We start from the raw sequence: 12820 nt of genomic DNA, 5'->3' as shown, positions 1-12820 counted from the left end.
TGTAGGCCTTGGAGTCAATGAGACCTCTGAGAGAGTCCACTGCGTAAAGGGAGCCTCTCGCAATAGACTTCCCCTGGGATCAAAGCTTACTGGACTTTGGACGTTGCCTTGACTCGTCTACCGGTTTGTGTCCCCGTTACCCTTCCCCTCTTCTCCCCATGCTGTGTCTCCCACCCTCCCCTCCCCTCCTCTTTCCCACCTTCATTATCTGTCTCCTTCCCCTAATCCACCCCCCTGAATCTCTCACCTTGCCTTCTTTTCCCCTTACGTATGTGTGCTTATTGTTTATCTCAACCTTACAAGTAACTATGTTGCCATGCTCTAAGAACTGTGTAACCTTTGTAACGATGTAGCCTGTAACTATGATCTGATGTTCATGTAAAGCGCTCTGATACCTCCGGGTCTAGCCAGCGCTATATAAAACGTTTAAAATAAATAAATAAATAAACAAGTACCCAAGTTACTCCTTGGGTCACTTGAGTCATGGGGGGGGAGGCAGAGGGGGGGGGACAGGAGCTAGATAATCATGCACCCTTTTCGCCCCCTCCCTCGGATCCGCTCCATATCCAAGGTGATCCGACGCAGTGAGTCCGGCACTGGATGTTTGTGTTTACTTGACCCCAACCGCTTTGTTGACTCTTTAACCCTGACTTTATTGGTGTCCCCTGAAGTACTAACTTCCATTGCCGGTCTGCCAGACCTGATCTACTTTCCAGGCCCCTGATTCTCCCCCACTACCTTCTATGCTCCATGGACGTGTTTATGTGTTATGCTATGCTCTAGTAACTGGTGTAATTATGTAACTCAGTTTTTTTTTTTTTTAACGTTACCATGTAAGGTGCCTCTGATACCTCCGGGTCTAGCCAGCGCTATATAAAACTCTTCAAATAAATAAAATAAATAAATGGACGGCAGTAAATAACGCACAAATGCCATTTCTGTCATTGTAAAGACATATAGAAAAGTAAAATTGGTACATTATTATTTTAACTCAAGTAAATAACAGAAGGTATTAGCAACTTCTGGGACCAATCTATAAACCTCAAAAAGATTTCTGAGGTTTTTGGACTAGGCGTTTTATTTACAGCAACAACCAGCCCTGTCTATGGGGACCAGGGAAGGCCCACCCTGGATGTGGACTACGGTAACACAAGTGAAGTAGGCAGGTTTTAAGCCCTCCTATGCTCATGACGAGGTCAGCTCGTCATGAGCCACGGTGCTCGTGTGCTCATGATGACCGTTGGAACGCTCGCACACTGGGCTAATTCCCCTGCTGTGCGAGCGTTCTATGAAAACGGGTGTGGTCATGACGAGCTCAGCTCGTCATGAGCACACGAGCACCGTGGCTCATGACGAGCTGACCTCGACATAAGCACGGGGACCCTAAGCACAGTGGGGGAAACAGCCCCACAGCCAAGGGGGTAAAAGGTGCACTGGCGATGTCCAGTAAGGCCTAGTATCTGTTCTGTACTGGCCTATGCATATCGAACCCTCACGTTATAGTTACCGGTGATACTAGATACGAAGAGTGCTGATGTCCAGAGGTACAAATCGATTGCCAAGACCATAGTCATCCAGGTTGGTAATCTAAAATCGCCATCAAGTGCCACAACACATGTGAGAACCACCTGTCTCACACAGTACACAAGCAGCACGTTCCTGGGTCATTTTTTGCACTTAATAGTTGATTTTTTGTGTTTGTGATAACCTCTATGAGCCAGATGCATCAAAGGAATTTGCCCATTCTGTGTCTATGGGAAAATGTGTTCATGCATATGGCCATTAATCTTATGCACAGGTGTCAGGGGCAATCTGTTGCATTGGAAAACTCAGGCAAGTCCAAACCACACAAGGGTGACGACTCAACAAAAACTCGTGCAACAACAGAGCGTTACACAACACTGAGCTTCAAAGCAAATAATTACACACTTCTAAATCAGAAAGAGTAAACTAAAAGGAAATAATGGGACAAAAGAGAAGGCTCACAAGAAGCTCTGAGCTGTACGACGAAGAGTGGGGAATGTATTTCAGTCCGTGGTGCATGGGGCTCAGACTGGAATTGTATTGATTTCACCCTCTTATCCTAGAAATTAACAGTAGATGCATTGCAGTGTGCATGTCGCGTACTGTATATTAATTATTTTATGCTGGGTACTTTTTATAATTCAGTCTTAAGGACAGTGCCAGGAAATCCATTTAACTTGTTTGACCCACCCTTCCTTCCTTTGCATTGGGCATGGCTGCTGTAGACTAGTATCAATGGGTTTATTTTCATCTGTAGATGTGCACCGGTCAGTTGTGAGGTCATTAATAGGGTGACCAGGCGTCCCTGATTTGCCAGGACTGTCCCGGGTTCCCCCTCTCAGCTATTCCGGCAGATTTCAGGAAATTTAGCTCATGTCTGGGTTTTTAGAGAGGGTTGACTGAAAACGACGGGAGGTGCTTTTTTATGTTTTACAAAACAGGGTTAGTTAGCAGTTGTTTCAAGAAAGCAATTTAATTAACAGGCATGCTACTGGATTTAAAAATAGCATTTTATGTATGTTCTTACTTCCTGTTCTGCAATTCTCTGCTGAGAGAAGCGCTGTCATTCTGTGCACTTGCTTGAAGTAAAATTGTAATCCTTCTATTTTAGTGAAATGTCCCGGTTTTTGGCTTTTCAATTCTAGTCACCCTAGTCGTTAGGCATAGTGCTTTTTCTTTTTCTCAAGCCACCATTTACCACTCTAAAAAAAGTTACATCGACAGTAAAGAGGGTTCAACTTAGAGTTGGTCTGCTGGAAGGGAACAGTAGACAAAATTGGGAAGGGAGCAGTACATAGAAATGGAGACAGGCTTCGCACCAAGGCTGCCTGTGCAGGGGCGTTGATGCGCCATTTCCTCCAATAGCTTCACCGAATCAGCTTGAAGTCAACATGGCTGCCTTGCGGCTCCCGCCAGTAGAGACTATGAAGACGCCCAAAGGAGGAATGCATTGTTTTGGGTTATGTGATCGGAGTGTGGAGTAGGGCAGCTGCAATGCAATAAAGTGATTATTACAGGGGGCAATCTCCTGCTATTGTGCTCAGACAGACCCACCGTCATCCTTGGTTCTCTCCATGATTGGAGGGGAGCTGGGAACACCGTCGCCGATCCTTGTGTAGGCCAGTACTTGGACTCGCCATTACCACTGACCTGGGGAGGTCACCACCTGGGTTCCAGGATTAACGCAGCCCGAGCGCTGCTTGCTTGCTGCCACCGGACTCTCTGCCTCCCTGCTGCCTGCCGCTTCCCGACCATCGCGGCGAGGCGGCAGATCGGAAACTACATTTCCCAGCACCACTTGCGCCTAGGAAGGCGCGCATCCTGTCCCGCCCCCCGGAGGTGCGCTTAAGGCCAGCGCGAGCCCCGGGGGAGCGGGGGACTCGCCATTACCACTGACCTGGGGAGGTCACCACCTGGGTTCCAGGATTAACGCAGCCCGAGCGCTGCTTGCTTGCTGCCACCGGACTCTCTGCCTCCTTGCTGCCTGCCGCTTCCCGACCATCGCGGCGAGGCGGCAGATCGGGAACTACATTTCCCAGCACCGCTTGTGCCTAGGAAGGCGCGCATCCTGTCCCGCCCCCGGAGGTGCGCTTAAGGCCAGCGCGAGCCCCAGGGGAGCGGGGGACTCGCCATTACCACTGACCTGGGGAGGTCACAACCTGGGTTCCAGGATTAACGCAGCCCGAGCGCTGCTTGCTTGCTGCCACCGGACTCTCTGCCTCCCTGCTGCCTGCCGCTTCCCGACCATCGCGGCGAGGCAGCAGATCGGGAACTACATTTCCCAGCACCGTTTGCGCCTAGGAAGGCGCGCATCCTGTCCCGCCCCCGGAAGTGCGCATAAGGCCAGCGCGAGCCCCGGGGGAGCGGGGGACTCGCCATTACCACTGACCTGGGGAGGTCACCACTTGGGTTCCAGGATTAACGCAGCCCGAGCGCTGCTTGCTTGCTGCCACCGGACTCTCTGCCTCCCTGCTGCCTGCCGCTTCCCGACCATCGCGGCGAGGCGGCAGATCGGGAACTACATTTCCCAGCACCGCTTGCGCCTAGGAAGGCGCGCATCCTGTCCCGCCCCCGGAGGTGCGCTTAAGGCCAGCGCGAGCCCCGGGGGAGCGGGATCGCGCGCGGGTCGGCGCCCGGGCAAAGGGCGGGTCCTCTGTGGCCCTCAGCGGCACGAGGAGGACGGGGACGGGCCAGACCCCTTGGCATTCCTGCTAAAGAAGGTACAGTGCCTATTCTCGTTTGTAGAAGACTTAAGGACATTTTGTTTTATCATCATAGCCACATTACATAAATCATGACATCAAAGGGGGCCTATCCAATCTTCTTTCAAAAAGGACGCCCGGGCCAGGAATTGGACACGTTCACTCAGAGCCATATGACCCTTATCACTATCAGTGATACAGATTCTGATGATTGTCGTCAACTCCTAGATCCAATTCAAACCCTCCCACAAACCTCTGTCAGTTCAGAAAAAGTGTCTTATTGGGAGGAATTAAATGCTTTGTGCGGGACTAATTTTATTCCAGTTATAGCCCCTTCCCCCGTAAAAGGCTCTACTATCGACCCTCGCGCAGACAAACCCTGCGATCCACCCCTATCACCCAAGGAGGATATCAGCCAAGTTATTGGACACACACAGGGCCAATGTGCGAAAAGGAAGCACGACGGGGCTAATGATCACGAAACAGAAGCTAAAATACAAAAACTCTGTACTGATTCCTCATCGCTCGCCATTAATCCTATCTCATCCAAGGTGCACACTGGAACTTTGGAGGACGAAGTAGCATCCCCCCATCTACAACTATTGCCCCACTTCGAATTGATGTTAAGATCTGTATTATCACCCTTGCTTGACCAAATCAACATCTTAGGGGATAGGTTGACAAGCCTAGAGACTATTATTAAAGCCAATTCTTTCCCACCTGCAAAGATTGTTATACCTAACTGTTCCACTTTCCCTACTGTCCCCAAAGTGCCTCCCACTATAAAAACTGTCCCAACTGTAAGTCAATTCCACAACTGCTTATCTAATACCGTTACTAAAACCGCCCATACATCTGTAATCAATGCCACAAAAAATGTCCAAACCGATCGACGACCTCCTAAGAGAAAATCTCCAATTGCCACCAAAATTCCTCGTAAACCAGTGTTATCTAATTCTTCTGCTACTAGAGCAGAACCTAACAGAGCAGCTTGTATAGATTTGCCTCCAGAAGCCGCCCCCTTTGTGCTTGTTCTTGCAGGAGTACCTGCACCCATCCACGGGAAACCTGAAAGCCATCAGGACCTATTTCACAAAGTCCTGTTTTGGCTATCAAAAAATAGACCCCTCCCACCCAATAAAAACGGTGGCATCCTGAGCGTTAGAAGGGTGGGCTGGCTAGGGTCATCATCTAAAGAAATTCCCGGGGACCTAGTTCTAGTTAAATTTAGGGACAGGCACACAGTCCCCTACTTAAGATCCTCCCAGCCCCATGAAAATGATGGCTCCATTTCCGTTTGGGATCTTTATGATTTTTACCCGAGTACCCCACCTATCCCCTCACCAAGATCAACAGCCCCACGCAAATATCTGTTAGGAAGGGATACTATCAACCATCAACTCTCCTACCCCTATTAGATCAACTCTAGTTATTAGAAATCGGTAGTGAATGTTTATGGAAATCAGTATCATGTAAATATGTACCGTGGTTTTTATTGTAGCTTGTATTTTTTATATTGATGTATACTTTTATGATTTCTTTGTGGAATCGAAATAAAGTTATATTTGATTTGATTTGGGAAGGGAGCAGTACATAGAAATGGAGACAGGCTTCGCACCAAGGCTGCCTGTGCAGGGGCGTTGATGCGCCATTTCCTCCAATAGCTTCACCGAATCAGCTTGTAGTCAACATGGCTGCCTTGCGGCTCCCGCCAGTAGGGACTATGAAGACGCCCAAAGGAGGAATGCATTGTTTTGGGTTATGTGATCGGAGTGTGGAGTAGGGCAGCTGCAATGCAATAAAGTGATTATTACAGGGGGCAATCTCCTGCTATTGTGCTCAGACAGACCTACCGTCATCCTTGGTTCTCTCCATGATTGGAGGGGAGCTGGGAACACCGTCGCCGATCCTTGTGTAGGCCAGTACTTGGATCTCATAAATCACATACTTCCGCAGGTTCGTCAGAAGGACTGATAGGGTTTGGTTGCCGCGCACCACGTGGCTGTCAGTTTCCAGCTCTACCCCTTTCTCTTTGTACAGCACCTGTGCACAGACCACAGAAGGGAGCATTATTAACACAATGGCAGATGCAGAAAAAAAGGCAAGACATATTTTTAAGCAGTTTGTAGGAATTACAAATACCAAGCTCTTACCGCACGGCCGACAAATACGACAATGACTACCAAGAGTTCTTTGTAGTATACACAGGCTGGAACCTGCAGCCATTGACCACAGGGCCCATATTACAGATGTGCCCCAGGGGCTCAATGGGTGTTCATGACTATTCTGTGTGCCCCAGGGGCACTTTGGTATTACAGAAGGGGCAACAGATGCTTGTACTTCCCCTTCTGTAATACAGATAGTGCGGCGCACGTATTGAGTCAGCACTATCTCAAGAGGGTGTTCCCTCATTTTCATGGGGGGGGGGGGGGGGTGGACCCATGCAAATGAGGGAATCTATTTAACCGCTTCCGTGCGGCACCGATTCTCCCCCTGTGCTGGACATTCCAGAACAGGGTGCGGTCGTGACGGAACCGTTCCGTCATCAGCACAGCTCAACCATGACTGATGACGGAATGGTTCCGTCACAAGCATCGAAGGGGTTAACTCTGTGCCCGTGCATGAATGTAAAGGAGCTGTCAGGAGGCGCACCCCCTGTTGGCAGCAACCTAGAGCGGTGGGGTGTGCGGGGGAGGTCCTAAAGACCCCCAGACATCCTCTTGCAGGCGGGTGCAGTCGCCCAGTGAAATACGGAGCTGCTTTGAAGCTCCATATTTCACTAGAATGCGCAGCCCCCAGGGAAGCACACGTTTGCAGCTGTCCTGAAGGCAGCGCATTCAACCTAATAGGCAACACGTTTGCCTTCTCTGAGGCCAGAGTAGCAAAGGAAGTGCCAGGAGAAGCAGGGAGCAAGCCAGAGGTCACAGCTGCGACCCCTGACTACCCCCAAAGGAAGTCCATGCTAATAGGGCGCACTTCTCCCGTTTGTGCACAGCGCACTTGTTTGAAGGTGCACCCTTTACGTAATAGGGCCCCAGGTAATCCAGGCAAAATTACGAACTACATTTTAATTAACTCACATTCTGGGACAGTACCACTAATCATTTTGTATACAGCTCATCAAGATCAAAATGACAGGATAATCACAGGCACCTGGACACGTATTACAGCTTTTAGATCATACTGAAAAAAGACACAAAGGCGCATTTGCAGAGTTTATTAAAGAAAACATAATTTATTGTTTTGCTTCATAAAGCATTCCACTGCAAGATATATCGTTTAAGAAAAGCAACAGCCCATTGGCACAGAGAAGGCATAGCATTTTAATGATTTATATATTAACCAAATTAATAATGCTAATTAGATTAATCATCACTGGTCTGGTGTATGTTTTTTTTGTAAAAGAACAATAATTGCATTCCTCTCTCAAACAATTGAATCTAAAGAGTAGTTCTATTTCAAACAAGGTTTGGGTGATATTCCAAATGAGATGTCGAGGGGAAAGAGCAGGCCATTCAAAAGCTTTTGTGGGGCCCTGACACAGACTACGAGGTTTCAATCCCAGCTTCCCAACATGACCAAACATTGTAAACCTGGGCAACTACTTTTCTTCTCCGTCCCTAATTTTCCATATTCATCTCATCTGAGTGCACCTTAAATTAATTCAGTTCAGGAAACGCACTGTAAAAGAAACTTGCTGTCTGTGGTTTAATAAATCACAAAGTTGCTCCACTATTACAACAGGAACCTTCTTAAATAGGACATAAACAAAAATTCACTAGTAACTAATAGTCGTCAGGGCGGAAGGGACAGTTGTTCACGATCAGTTCATATAAAGGACACTCAGTGCAGTGATATAATAAATGTGCTAAAATGAAACAATCTAACATGTGTTAAAGAATATACTTTTATAGTTTAAAAATTCACACCTCAGGCTCCCTGATTCTCACAGCATATACGCTGCATATTCCATATTGCATGCTAGTTTTACGGTGACCCTAACACTCAAATATGTCGCTTCCACAAGGTGCCACCGTGACCTGCCTTGACCATACCACAGGCCCTTTCCATAAAGCGAGTCCTGGGTAATAATGCCATGCTTGAACCTCCTTCTAATAGTAGTGGAATGGAAGAACTGAGTGGGCCTTTTGACAATAGCAAGATAAATATCAAGCTCCTTTGTGGAATTACGTTTTAACATTCTAAGGAGCACATAGCGTTTTGGAGCCACACTTTCCGCCCACTCAAAAGCTAGACCTCTGGTTGGAGGATGGTACTTCACATCCAAGCTACGAGAGGCATACTTATAGCTTCTTGGATCTCCATCAATCATGGAAATTTATTTTCTAATGAGGAATGTCACCAAATCAATTACTGGCAAAAACATAGGTATGCAGTTCCTAAGGGGTGTGAAAGGGCAGGGGGGGTAAGGTGTGAGGTGCTCCTGACCAACTCAATTAATGACATCTGCATTGAGCAGTTTAATGGGATAGAATGAAGAACCTTAAAAAGTCTATTTCTTCTGCCTCTGTCTCGACTTTCAAGAAAGAATTGAAAACCTTTCTATTTGATAACGGCTAACCCCCTTACCCGCACTATTTTCGATTTGATCAGTGTCGCCTAGCTGTACAAATGTCTTTCGATTGATTGATTGATTCTAAGGAAACTACATTAATGCCACAAAAAGTCAATGCAACGTTGTCATTGTGCATGTGTTCTATAATAAACGTGGGTGTGTAAGCAGTACTGCTTATCCGGACCACAGAACACTACCCCTCATCTGCACAACATTGTAATGGTCTCTAGATATAGTTTCTCATTGTCTACACTGCTGGTAAGTTTGGGGTGGGAGGGAGATATCCACTTGGATCGAATTAATTGGGAAGGCTCAACTAAAAAGACAGTGGTCATCCTGAAAACAATCCATGGAAAGTAAGATATAAGACAGAAAACAAAGTGGAACATGTTGAGATTCCTTAGTCCAAAGTTTTCTTTGAGGAGGATAACCAAAGGTTTCACAAAAACAAGACTCAAGACTTGTAGTTGTGTTGTTACATATATCTAGAATGTGTTGTATGTGCATAATCCAATGTTGCCTTCTTGATCACAGCCCTTAGTAACACGAACCTGAGACTGGAACGAATGTCGTGGCCAATAATATGTAAATGGTAGCCACTATAAAAGGGATGCAACGAGGAGGACCTTGTATGACCCGACCGGCAAGACAAAGGATTAAGAGTATGGCACGGCGCTGAAGGGTACACTTTGCAAGTACCTCTATTGGTGTTGTTGGTAAGGTGACAAGCAGAATGGGCGACCTCACCTATCCAGGAGGCTTATATCCTGCCAGCAGCAACATTAAATCACATTGAAGGTTTGCATTATGGGTTTCCCCAAGAATAGATGGATGATTTATTTGTTGAGTTGCTTGAGAAGTTTTTAATTATTTGTGTTATTGGCATCCAGAAAGATTTACATCATGCATTCCTTTATAAGATGGATTTGATAAATGCTTGCATTAAACATCCATACCTAAGCGTCCATGTCATTATTTTTATTTCATGAGACAAATAATTATGTACTTTTGCTAGATGTAAGTGTTTGGGTGTCATATTTATTGAAGATTGTTATCTATGGGTAAAAATTGCACTACCCTGTACAAGAACACTGTTTTTTAAGCGATTAAATATTTAATGTTATGTTTTAATGAATTTGTAGGGAACCAAGTGCTAGGACAACTTGCAGACTGAGGAGGAAGAGCCAGTAAATTAAGTGATAATGTCATTGGAAAGACCGCTTTGGTGGACCTATATTTTATAAACGTTTTGCCTTTTACTCTTTCAGCATATTTATATAACAATTTATCACCCAGAGAGATTAACGGCCACATGCATCATTGTAGGATTTTGCAATTCCTAAATTGCGAAAATTAAGGAATCGCAATTTAGGAATTGCAAAATCCTATGCATCAAGAAATCCTAAAAGTTTTTAGGATTTCTTAATTTTCGGTATTTGCGATTCCTTAATTGCGAATCGCAATTAAGCAATGGCATTACATCGATTCCTATGGGCCTAGAGGCCCATAGGAACCAATGCCTTTTTGCGAATTTTATTTTGCGAATTACAAGTTGTTGATGCATTTCAAGGGTGATGAGGGGGGTCCAAAGGACCCCCCCCCTGCACACTTGAAATGTTTTTTTAAGTTCAAGTTTCACACACACATGTCCAAAGGACATATGTGTGTGTAACATGACACTTTCAAAAATGCTTTTTTGAGCATTTTTGAAAGATTTCGCACATTAACATGAGGGTCAACCTCGTGTTAATTGGCACCTCCTATTTTCAAATTCGCATTTTTTAAAACATTCATGCATTGCATTTAAGGAATCGCACAAATGCGATTCCTTAAATGCAATCGCATTTTTAGGAAATGCAAAAAATTGCGGTTTTTAAAAAAATGGTTCATGCATACCAAAGAGAGATTTTGGAATCGCAAACGGCCGAATTTTTCGATTCGCACCGTTTGCGACTCCAAAATCGTTTGATGCATGTGGCCGTAAGTGATTTGCAAAGATTCACAGGATGTTGCGCTGGCGCCGCCGAGACTCGAACCGGGATTCCCAGCTCTCGAGTCAACAGCTCTGGCTGATGCACCACATCCTATCCACTCCTGTGTCATCTGTCAGGGAGCTCTTTCCTTCTCCCAGACGATGATTGATGAAAACAGCTCTTTATTCATGACATAGGCAAAACTGATGGATTAACATTGCTTCTTTTTACTAATGCAATGTTATGCAGGGCTGTGCTGACCATTTCCTTGGCTTAGTCCACGATTCATAACTCCTCAGTATGTATGTATGTGTGTATGTATGCATGTGTGTATGTGTGTATGTATGTATAAATGAATGAATAAATGAATGTCTATTGCTTTAGTTTACCTCAAGCTTGCAATAAAAATGTATTAAAATGGCCACGTATCCCTGCTTCAGCACTCTCGTGTATCAATTGTCGTGTGAGGCTTCTCACTTCATTTGCAAAGGCCCTGCCTTATTAATCAGTTTCATGTTGTACTAAACTACCACAGCCAGAAGCAGCATGAACACCACTCCCACTAACTAGAAGGGCAGAGACAGAGCTTCTCTTCTTACCTTGTATCCAAGAATGAGTCCATTTTGTTCTGGCTCCGGAATGGCGGACCACGTCAGCAAGATCTGGGTGGAGCTTACCGCTTCTGCTGTAATATTCGGAGGTGGCGCAGACGGCACTGTAATTACAGAAGCAATGCAAGATCATGGGCAGGGAGAAAGGCGAGGATATCTGTACAGATAGATAGCACAATACGATGTGATCCTTTTTAACATGAGCCATTATTGCAAATAAAAAATATACATGGCCATGCTATATATTTCAAGGTACTGCTATCTATCAAAATCTAGAGAAACATAAATCGTCACTATATGGTTGGCACCAGGCCGAACCTCACTTGCTGTGTCCTACAGAGGCTAGGCCCTAGTGGGGTCATTATCATGGGGAAGAGTTGTCAGTGGCTCAGTACAGCTCAGGATTGACGTGGATTGCCTGTTAGTTTGTTACACTACAAGGCTCGTGGACGACGTAGGGTATAGTGGGGCGCACTAATAGGGATAGTTCTCTAATAATAGTATTAATTTGCACTACACCAACTACTGGGGCATCGTCCCCACCCCAGACTGGATATGCACATAAACAAGAAAAAAAGCTGGGAGTACTATATTTATCTCAGAAACAATCAAGTATTTAATCATCAAGAAAAAACACAAATAGATCAAAAACGAAAGATATATATTGATGTACAAATTACAATCACAAAAACAATCGATTTCTTGTCTTTCGTGATGTTGAGCAGCCGACGCGTTTCGTCCTAGAGGCAGGACGTCATCAGGGCTGCAAGTGCAAACATATGATACAGTCATATCAGTGCATATGTACAATCTTGAGCAATGATATTCTAATCACATCACCAAATCATTAATTGACTTATTAGTAAATAACAGCTCATTGTGCCGGGTGGTAATAACAGAGAATTCAGTACATGAATATTACACTACTAGACCCTTGCGGGACTGTTCGCCTATATTTCACACAGAGCCGATATCTGCAGCTCATTCTTTTCACCTAAAACTTACAACTACATTCTGGGATAAATGCACAATGAGCTGTTATTTACTAATAAGTCAATTAATGATTTGGTGATGTGATTAGAATATCATTGCTCAAGATTGTACATATGCACTGATATGACTGTATCATATGTTTGCACTTGCAGCCCTGATGACGTCCTGCCTCTAGGACGAAACGCGTCGGCTGCTCAACATCACGAAAGACAAGAAATCGATTGTTTTTGTGATTGTAATTTGTACATCAATATATATCTTTCGTTTTTGATCTATTTGTGTTTTTTCTTGATGATTAAATACTTGATTGTTTCTGAGATAAATATAGTACTCCCAGCTTTTTTTCTTGTTTATGTGCCTGTTAGTTTGGTTGAATGAACAAAAAACTTTAAAATAAATAAGGGAAGCAACTATAAGGAAAACGGATGAGCTAGAGCGAAA

At 45.1% G+C, this 12820-nt stretch overlaps 1 protein-coding gene across 2 annotated transcripts in view; it reads right to left on the bottom strand.

Moving 5' to 3' along the window:
* SDK1 (sidekick cell adhesion molecule 1) overlaps positions 1–12820 on the bottom strand; it is a 2171476-nt gene that overhangs the window by 318299 nt on the left and 1840357 nt on the right. For both annotated transcript variants that reach the window (XM_078665001.1, XM_078665002.1), the window contains exons 26-27: positions 11375–11490; positions 6080–6269 (exon numbers count right to left, since the gene is read on the bottom strand). In XM_078665001.1, the coding sequence (XP_078521127.1) occupies positions 6080–6269; positions 11375–11490 (306 nt within the window). The remainder of the gene's footprint in view (positions 1–6079; positions 6270–11374; positions 11491–12820) is intronic.

Source organism: Lissotriton helveticus, chromosome 10 (genome assembly GCF_964261635.1).
Source record: "Lissotriton helveticus chromosome 10, aLisHel1.1, whole genome shotgun sequence".
NCBI classification, from domain to species: domain Eukaryota; kingdom Metazoa; phylum Chordata; class Amphibia; order Caudata; family Salamandridae; genus Lissotriton; species Lissotriton helveticus.
Note: the sequence above shows the minus strand (reverse complement) of the source record. Positions and strands in the feature narration are given on the sequence as shown.